The sequence below is a fragment of the Gekko japonicus genome, unplaced genomic scaffold (genome assembly GCF_001447785.1).
Source record: "Gekko japonicus isolate JY-2015 unplaced genomic scaffold, Gekko_japonicus_V1.1 scaffold357, whole genome shotgun sequence".
Taxonomy (NCBI): domain Eukaryota; kingdom Metazoa; phylum Chordata; class Lepidosauria; order Squamata; family Gekkonidae; genus Gekko; species Gekko japonicus.
The window spans coordinates 905281-915506 of NW_015175366.1; the positions used below are offsets into that span (position 1 = coordinate 905281).

Sequence of the window (10226 nt, forward strand, 5' to 3'; positions counted from 1 at the left end):
TACTGCTCTGAAAATCAGATTTCTGAGACTTTTAAATGGAGCCCCTGCAAGCTCTTTACAAGTCTTGTATTTTCAACTTTGTGTTCTTGGTGTTAGAGCTTGGAGCTGCTTTTATCCAGATCCCATCAGACTGTATATAATTTATGTATGAACTGAATCACCTAAATCATTAATTGTTTCAGAAATTCTTTGTTGTTTTTTCCTAAGACATCACCTAACAATAAGGGTAAATCTTTATCCTTTCAAAAATGAAATTGTTCCTAAATAAGTCATTTGAAGGTTCCTTTATGAGGTCAGTTAAGAACATAAGAGGCCAATGTTGGATCAGGCCAGTGGCCCATCCAGTCCAACACTCCGTCACACAGTGGCAAAAATACCAGCTGCCATCAGGAGGTCCACCAGTAGGACCAGGACACTAGAAGCCCTCCTACTGTTGCCCCCCCCTCCAACACCAAGAATACAGAGCATCACTTGCCCCAGACTGAGAGTTCCTATCTATACCTTGTAGCTAATAGCCACTGATGGACCTCTGCTCCATATGTTTATCTAATTCCCTCTTGAAGCCATCCATGCTTGTAGCCACCACCACCTCCTGTGGCAGTGAATTCCATGTGTGAATCACTCTTTGGGTGAAGAAGTACTTCCTTTTATCCGTTCTAAACCGACTGCTCAGCAATTTCATTGAGTGCCCATGAGTTCTTGTATTGTGAGAAAGGGGAAAAAGTACTTCTTTCTCTACCTGCTCTATTCCATGCATAATCTTATAAACCTATATCATGTCACCCCTCAATCATCGTTTCTCCAAGCTAAAGAGCCCTAAGCACTTTAACCTTTCTTCATAGGGAAAGTGTTCCAACCCTTTTATCATTCTGGTTGCCCTTTTCTGCACTTTTTCCAATGCTATCATATCCTTTCTGAAGTGCAATGACCAGAATTGCACACAGTATTCCAAATTAGGTCGCACCATCGATTGATACAGGGGCATTATGATACTGTCTAATTTGTTTTCAGTTCCCTTCCTAATAATCCCCAGCATAGCATTGGCCTTTTTTATTGCAGTCACACACTGTCTTGACATTTTCAGTGAGTTATCTGCTACGACTCCAAGATATCTCTCTAGGTCAATCACTCCCAGTTTGGACCCTATCAGCGTGTATTTATAGTTAGGATTTTTGGCCCCAGTGTGTCAAATTCACTGTGGGGCAAATTCACTGAAGTGGTTTTTATTTGCTCACCCTTACCCCACATTCATCCAGAAAACTGGTGCTGAGAGTCAGGAGTAGGGATGGGCATGAACCAAGAGAATGCAGTTCATTTGCAAACTACGAACTCTAATGAACTTCTAGGGGCTAAGTGTGAGCTTTGTGACATTGTAGAATGCCCCCTCCCCCCGCATGCTAGAGACACCAGACCCACAGGGGATCTTTGACTTTCTCTCCTCTACCTGTCCTCCAAGATTGGTGATGATTGGATTATGGGGTTTGAGTTACGGTTCCACAGAGAAGGTGCCCCATCCTCCATTGTCTCCAATGGACTTAAGGTCAAACCAGATAATCTCTCAGTAGAAACAGAAGCTGGGGAGCATTTTTGCAAGCCCAGCAGAAGCAGTACAATGTGCCCACCAGAACTGGTACCACTGTGGCAGTGCAAACCCAACAGGACTAAGGTCAAGCCTGAAAAGCTCTGCAGTAGAAACTGAAGGGGGGGCATGTTTGCAAGCCCAGCAAAACCAGTCCAGTGTACTTGTGTATAGCAGAGGAATGTACTAAAAGGAATAATATGATTGTCCATTGAAATCAATGGGAGAGGTCTGAAGGCCCATTAGAGATAATGGTAGCCAGGAATGCTAGTTGTCTTGCATGGGCTCCACTGACATACATTACAGCACAAAATAGTTGCAATGAAAATGCAGAGTGGATTTTCAATTAATGTCTCTTGGCTCAGATAAACTGTTCTGGGACTGGAATAAAAGAAATTATCTCCAATAGGCCTTCAGGCCTCTCCCATTGTTTCCAGTGGGCAATCCTGTCAATACTTTTAGTACATCCCTCTAGTAGGCAGAACCCAGTGCCATTGTGGCAATGCCAGTTCAACAGGACACATGTGAAGCACAGAATCATAGTGTGTGGGGGGAGTTGCAAGCCCAGCAGAATCGGTGCAATGTACTAGTGCCCAGCAGAGCCCAATAGAACCCGTGCAACATAGTGGTGCCCAGTAGAACCCACTGTCACTGTGGCAGTGCCGGCTCAGCAGGATTGATGTGAAACATAGAATCACACTCCAAGTGGGGGGGGGGGGGTTGCAAGCCCAGGAGTATCAGTGCAATGCAATGGTGCCCAGCAGAACCCAGTGCCACTGTGGCAATGCAAGCAAAAGGAGGACTGATGTCAAACCAGAGAATCCCTGAAGTTAACAGTTTGTACAATGCCCAGCAGAACCCAGTTCCACTGGCATTGCAAGCTTAAAAGGACTGCTCTCAAAGCACAGAGTCACAACAATTCAATCAAGGCGGGTCTTTTGCAAGGTCTGTGCAAGAAAATGGGAAGGGAACACAGGAAGGCAGTGGGGGGGGGACCTCTTGAAACTGACATGACTAGTTTGAAACTGACCAGAATGTTTTCAAGGTTGGAGAATTCCCCTCCCCTGTTGGTTTGAAGTTTGGTAAACATTTTGATGAAGCCTGTCTGGAAAAGTATCCAGTCACAAACCAGCATGAACAGTTTGAAAGTTCATGGAAAGTTTGTAATGGCTGACCTGCCACAAACTTCACTTTGCAAACCACCAACCGGCTAATTCCATCACAAACTTTAGTTTGTGAGCTGGTTCATGCCCATCCCTAGTTAGGAGACCTTCCTGAACAATATGCCATGTGGCACAAGAGGCTTCAATGTGAACGGGGAATCAGTAGGAGTTGTCCTCTCTCCCTCTTGTGCAATCCAACTGAGTTCTGTGAACTCCGGCTCTATCTGTGCAAGAGTGAGGGAGTACAATTCCTGAGTCATCCTTCTTGCTACAGCCTCTTTCACAACATGGCATATTGTTAAAGAGGTTCTCGCAGTGCTCAGCAGGGGAAGGGAGCTGATGAACTGGTTTCATCCATGGAAGCATTGGATCCAACCTTGTATATATAGTCTTAAAACTAACAAACATTTATTTGGCCATTAATGGGAAAAGACACTTTTGTTGACCTAAAAACACATTAGCAGTATAGATTAATGTTAGAAAATATGCTCAAACAATTTCACAGGTGGTCACAGCAAACTCTGTTGACATTATTGTTTAGATGTAGGTAGTGGATAGCAAAAGATTATGCATCTTATATATCTTTGTCAAAACAAATTAATCTCTAACCAAGACAGCAGATTACTTCTTACGTTAATATAAACAAGATATTAACACCGGTGGGAAGGAGGTCTTAAAAGCCTCATTTCCTATACGAGAGAAAGAATCATTCTTATGACACAATTTTTAAAAGTGAATATGTGATATTTTAAAAGATTTCTCTTGTGTCTCATCTCCTTTTTAGGAGCCAAATTCCCAATTAAATGGACAGCACCTGAGGCTGCACTGTATGGTCGGTTTACAATTAAATCTGATGTTTGGTCATTTGGAATATTGTTAACAGAGCTCGTAACAAAGGGTCGTGTGCCATACCCAGGTAAAAACATAAAGTAACATGCTTTCATAATTGTGCTGCTATAATTGGTTATCTTTATATAATATTATCAGTATACATGCTATGTACACATGTATTATTACTGAACTTTTTTAAAAAAAAAGTTAGGACTAAATTCCTACAGTTGCAAGGCAACCATTTTTAAATAGTTGGTTTCAAATCTAGATTATATTGGGCCTTGATTTTCATAAGTGAAAGAGTATCACTTGAACTAAAAATGCCAAAGATTGCTTTTGGTAAAGCAGTCAGACTAATATTGGCTAGAATCCAAAGGGCTGCTTGTACACTGGGGGCTTTCCAGCTCCCCTCCTTTTCTATTGCTACTTCTAAAGGTGAGTCCAGCCCAAAAATTGGTGGACTCTGTGATGGACAGAAGGCTGTCTTGCCCCTCAAGGGGAAAACAGCCACTCACTTGAGCCTATGGCATTGCTACTCCAGAATCCAGTCATCTTTGAGAAGGGGGATGGAATGCTAGGGGGGAAACACAGCAGGAGTTCAATTCCACTCTGCCTGAGGGAGAGAGCAGTGAGAGCTCAGGTGTGGATCAGGGAAAGAGCAGACAGAGTGAAGGGTACCTCTGCTTGGTAGTGTGGCTGAGTGGTTTGGCTCTACTTCTGATAGAGAATACAGTACCAATTATTAGGCCTGTCTCTGGCAGTGCACAGACCTTGTACCTTTTAGTCTGACTTTTGGGGAAGGGTAGGCTGGTGTGGGTGGAATCCTGTGTGTGTGTTAGGATCCAATTTAGTATCTAATTGGTAAAAGCCTTTTTATGCTTGAAAGTAGTAAAGAAAATTGAAACTACTCTCTAAATTAATGTGCCTCAGCTAAATTTTGTCTACTTGGAATCCTATGCTACTGATATGTTCATGGAAACTAGTCAATAAATAAATAATATTTCTTCGTGCTGACCTCCATATTTTTCTTGTGCACCACAAAATTTACTTCACAGCAATGAACACAAATCGTATACAATCACTACCTTTGTAACACCTGGTAACTGAGGGGAAGGTTTATAGTTTAAGATAAACCTGGTTCCCCCAAAATCATAGGAGGCTGTGTGGGTCCCTTCAGTTGATAGAAATGGCCTGTCATAGACCCTTTGTAGCCCATAGGATTTGAGGTGCCGCCCTCAGAAGAGAAAATCAGTATCTTTGCATGCATGCAATGAAGCACACAAGTAAGATCCTGTTCAGAGCCCAACCATGCTGGTTGGTGGTATCAAAGGCACATGAATATGGACTCTGATTTCTGGTCTGTTTTAAAGGATTAACTAAATAGCAATTGATTGATTTAGAAAATTTATATTCTGCCTCTCTGGACACTTGTTTGAGGCAGTTTACAGCCAAAACAATAAAGCAAAACCACTGAAAGAAACCAAGCCATAATAGTATAAAATACACATTGATCAGCCTAAAATGTTGCAGATAAAAGGATCTTTGGATAGATGCAGACCATAAAACATTAGTTAAAAGTCTGGGTACACATGTTTTAGCCTGGTGCCTACATGAAAGCAAGGTGGGTGCAAAGCAAGCCTCATGCACTAGGCCATTCCAAAGGTGAGGTGCCACCACTGAAAAAGCCTTGTCCCTGGTTGCTATCTGCCTTACCTCAGAAGATGAGACGACATAGAGACCAGGGCTTCAAAAGGGGATCTTAATCTTGGAGCTGGACAATATGGGTGAAGGCAGTTCTTCAAGGTACTCTGGCCCCACGCCATTTACAGCCTTAAAGAAGCAGCACTTTGAATTGTGTCTAGAAACAGATGGGAAACCAGTGTAGATCTTTCAGCACAGGTGCAATATGGTCCTTATATCCAGTCCCTGACAATAACCATGCCACTGCATTTTGAACTAACTGAAGTTTCCAAACAGTTTTCAAAGGCAGGGATGCCAGGGATTAGCAGCTAGTGGAATCAGAATTGTTGTGAGCCTGTTTTACTTGTGTTTGAATGACATCAGGTACCTTCATTCTGGAGATGCAACACAGAAAAGGAGGCAAGTCTCTTGTCTTGCCCATTTTGGCATTCTTAAATTTCTCATGGAAAATTGTATCTTTGACTAATCTCAGAGACACCATGAACAAAAAGGAATATATTGTATAATTTAAATTCCTGTTACATATTGTTTCAGGCTAAGTTGCTCACATGGTTAGGAAGGTCAAAATTCTTTTTCAGATCTAGAGCCAAAGTAAACTAGGTAAGGGTCTTCACTCTCTGTTCTGCCAAACAAAAGAAATTAAATAAAGAATGAGCCATTCAGGAACTAATTTAGAGGCAAGTATTGGATTGAAATAATCTTATAAATTATACATTTTATTTATAATGTTACAGAATAACTTCTCATGGTTATATAGCACAAATATATATATTCTTCTGTAAACTCCAGGAAGATCAGAGCAATTTTACATCTCCCTGCTTCTCTCCAGTCTTTATTCAGAAATAACTTGCAAGGTCACAGAATTTTGTATCAGAGCATGCAGCATACATAAGCAGATGGTTAAGTATTTAAACAAGGCTGGACTGTAAAGTATTTAAACAAGGCTGGACTGTAATGACACCTTTAAATTTATTTGCTGTTCCTAGTATTGTATGCAGCAAGGTTTTAGGCTGATTTTCTATTGAAACAAACTGAACTGAACTGAATATTCTTCTGTGAGTCTGTCAAGATATAAGGCTTCCACACATTTTGCACTCAGCTGGATAGTCCTTTGTACTAGTCATCAATGGCTAGTGATGATGAATGGGGAGTTAATTTCCCATGCAGTATACTTTCTGAGCTGGTGTCTTGAGCTTGGAAGCAAAATCCCTCTTCCTCAAGCTGAAGGATACTTCCATTAATACAACAGAAGAGAGTGCGTTTTGCTGATTTCCCTGTCATACCCCATGTCTGAAGGTGCCTCTGACCTCCAGGAGCTGCTTTCAAGAGAGCACAGTGGGAAGCAGCACTCAAAGCCATTGAAATCAGTACATAGTTCTTCCTGTTTTTCTAGTTTTTATGTTTCAGAATATCAGATGTTGTTGACATACTCAGCACTTTGGCACATATTTAAGAAGTGAGCAAACTTTACACAGACATTCTTTTTAGATATATTTCTCATAGGTATCCTTAATCCTAGAACAAAAAGCTCTTGCAAGTTATTGGATATGTGTTTTTTGTAATTTTAGGTATGGTGAATCGGGAAGTTCTAGAACAAGTGGAACGTGGCTACAGAATGCCTTGTCCTCAAGGATGCCCAGAATCACTTCATGAGTTGATGAAACTGTGTTGGAAGAAAGATCCTGATGAAAGACCAACATTTGAATATATTCAGTCTTTCTTAGAAGACTATTTTACAGCTACAGAACCACAGTATCAGCCTGGAGACAATTTATAAACCCATAGCCTACATACAGTGCACAAATCTGCCAAATGTAAAATATTTTCAAAAAAATCCTTGCTGATTTGAAGGACTCAGAAGAAAGCAAATAGCTGTCATTTGCATGCTTGATGGCTAGCAAACTGGAATTCCAGAATACAGGTGCACAAAACCACTTTTTAAAGTGTTATTCCCAAATATACCAAATGATGTGATATTTGTCTCCCTTATTGTTTCAGGGTCCAAAGAAAGAATACTTTAAAAAAAATGGGTGGTCCAGTTAGCATTACCATGGCAGTGTGGGAGCAGAGCTGCTTAACTCCTTATTTTCTTCTTCTGACATTTCATCCGTTGTACTAAAGGCAAAAACAGCAATTATAGAAACCTCTAAATGGAAATGGTCAAAGGATAACAAAACTTATGGGACCAAACAATTCAATTCCAGTTTTATAGAAATGTCCTGTGATCAAAATAAAACCAATTAAAAAAATATAGTCCTGATTTGGGGGTTATGTTACATGAATTTAATTAAGGTAGGGGAAATGGGATTTTAAAAAATAAAGAGAGCAGACAGTTTATGGTAAACTTGATTAAATACTAGACCTCAGTAGTGAAACTGAATAGCATAATGCACTGTGTTAATACTTTATGTTAATGTAACTGGAAAGTAGCATATGGGCGTTACTTTTTTCCTGCATAGCTTAATTAAGAATGATGAAGTAACTAAAACTATGGTTATGTTAATAGAGTGTAATGTTCAAACTTGAAACCACAAAATGCAATCAGAGGGAAAGTATGAATCTATAATCTTTTGAGATGTGTTCTTTCAAAGAGAAATTTCCAGTGAATCATACCCTGGTTTTGTGTTTGGTTTTTTGTGTGTGTTTATTTTTTGAGAAGAAGAAGAAACAGACCTGTGTGAGAGAAGAATGTGGTTGATTCTTACAAGTGCTTCCAAGGTAAAATGTCACTAGTTCAGGGATTTGTATGGTTTCACTTGTACTTTTTTTTACAAAGTTGGTCATATGTTTATACACACACAAAACAACAAAGTATTTATGGAGAAAAACATTGAAAACATTGAGTAATTCAATATCTTCAGTACTGAGCTAATGGTGGCAAACCATTCATGGGCAAGCAGTCCAGCTTTCAAGCACTACATTTAGGCTCCAACTGAAAAAGAGGAGGAATGGAGAAGGAGGGGCTGTACGTACATAGCCTCCCCCCCCCATTACATGGATAGGTAGAGGCCAGCAAGGGGAAAAGTCCATCTCCCTGTCAAATAGCAGTAAACTGGGATTTTTACTGTACAAAAAGCGCTTTACAAGGACATCACTAGCTAGTGGATCTAATTGCATTTTTGGTTCCCCATTCAGTTAGTGATATGCATACACTAATTTTCTTCCACATGCATTGTCTCCAGCTATATTGGGGCATAGAGGTATGTTCCATAACCTCTGACATATCAAGCAATAAAATCCTATTGATATTGTTCAGATTTACCAGTTATACTCTAAATATTGTTTGTTTTGCACTGCAAAGCTTTCTGTGAACTATCATCAGACAGATCATACAGATTATGTTCTGGTATAACAAATGTAAGTGTTCAGGTAAAATTATGCAATGTTGCTCTGTTTTTCCTTATATATCCCTATCAGATCTTGAAAGGGCTTTATGTAGAAAACAATGTATTATGGGATTGTAATTTTTTTTTAAGTATATGTTAAGGATGGGTAGTTAAAATTATGTTTTCATAACAGTGCAATTGAAACAAAATGACCAGAATACTATTTGATATTGATTGGATTTTAATTAATAAATTGAACAAGTTATTGTAATGAAATCTGTATAGTAAAGAAATAGAAAGAACTAAATGAGTTGATGTATGAAAAATGATTATATATTTTTAAAAGTCTGCACAATTAGCCAACCATAGTGATTTTTTGTCTTTGTAATGTTTAATCTCGACTTCCCTGACAAATAATAATGCAATATCAACACAAACACACTTTTCTATAAATAGTAGTATGTTTGAACGTGTAATTATTTGTCTAAAACATGGCACTGAATTTGTTTTTCAGAACTGAATTAAAAATTAACCCTTAAAAAAAGAAGCTTGTTTAAAAACAAAAAACCTCATTGGCTTCCAAGCTGTTTTGTTTTTAGATTCACAGTGGTAACATCTCAGAACTCTAGAGGACTGAGTTTTCCATTATATTGATGTTTTTATTCTGGGGCTTTTTTAGTAGATTTGAATAGGATTCAGGGTACAGTTTGGAGATGTCATGGTTTAGTTCAAGCCATTTTTCTGAAGGTGTAGGAATTTCTGTAAAGAAAACTTGGTCAGTCCTATCACTCTGAGCCACTAAATTGCCACTAAATATATTTCCCCACCCTGCATTAATAATTAAAAAGCAATAGTTACTTTGCTGCATCTGTGCATTTGGGATATTGTGTACATTAGCAACAGTCATTATATACTTATTCATTGGATATATGAGTTTACACGTATTTACATATCCAGTAGTAATGTGGATACTCCCTTCTACGGTATCCCACTGAATAGATCAGAGAGAGGTCTGCCGGGACAGTATTCATCATCTCCAACAGAGGAGAAAGTGAGTGGATTTATTAATATAACAGTGTTCGCACAACTTGCTGCATGTAGATTATAGGGTTCCCCCCAACCTTTCCTTCCACACGTCAGCTCTCTTGCTAGATAAGGAGAACGTTGCACTTTGTAGCAGTTTCTTGTATGTGCAGTGGGTATTTCCACATATGGATTTGGAATTACAGGCAGAGTTAAGTAGAATTTCTGAGTAACCTTAATTGAAAATACTGGATGTTACCATTTTCTTCTGTGGCTTCCATTCATTTCTCTGTAACCTGTGATGGAGAAGTTCCTGAGAGAGTGCAATTGGGTATAACATGTCAGCCTCTACTTCCACGTCCTACTCTCTAATTTGGTTTGGTTGATGAATTGTGTCCAATGTCTTCTACCACAACTCTTATACATCAGTCAATGTTATACAACTAGACCGCGCATCTCCAATGTATAGAAGTGCCACTGTATATTAAGATTGTAGTATTGCTAGAATACTGTTTTCTAAACCTCAGAGATGCGAATGCAAACTTTTTTACGTATTTTCAGCTAGTATGTTGGTTGAATTTTCAACACTTCCTTTACCGTAAT

At 39.3% G+C, this 10226-nt stretch overlaps 1 protein-coding gene across 1 annotated transcript in view; it reads left to right on the top strand.

Moving 5' to 3' along the window:
- The window catches only part of YES1 (YES proto-oncogene 1, Src family tyrosine kinase), a 53235-nt gene extending 44548 nt beyond the window's left edge, over positions 1-8687 (top strand). The window contains exons 11-12 of the mRNA XM_015425466.1: positions 3527-3658; positions 6843-8687. Coding sequence (XP_015280952.1) covers positions 3527-3658; positions 6843-7051 — 341 coding nt within the window. The 3' untranslated portion in view covers positions 7052-8687. The remainder of the gene's footprint in view (positions 1-3526; positions 3659-6842) is intronic.
- Positions 8688-10226: the final 1539 nt, after the last annotated feature.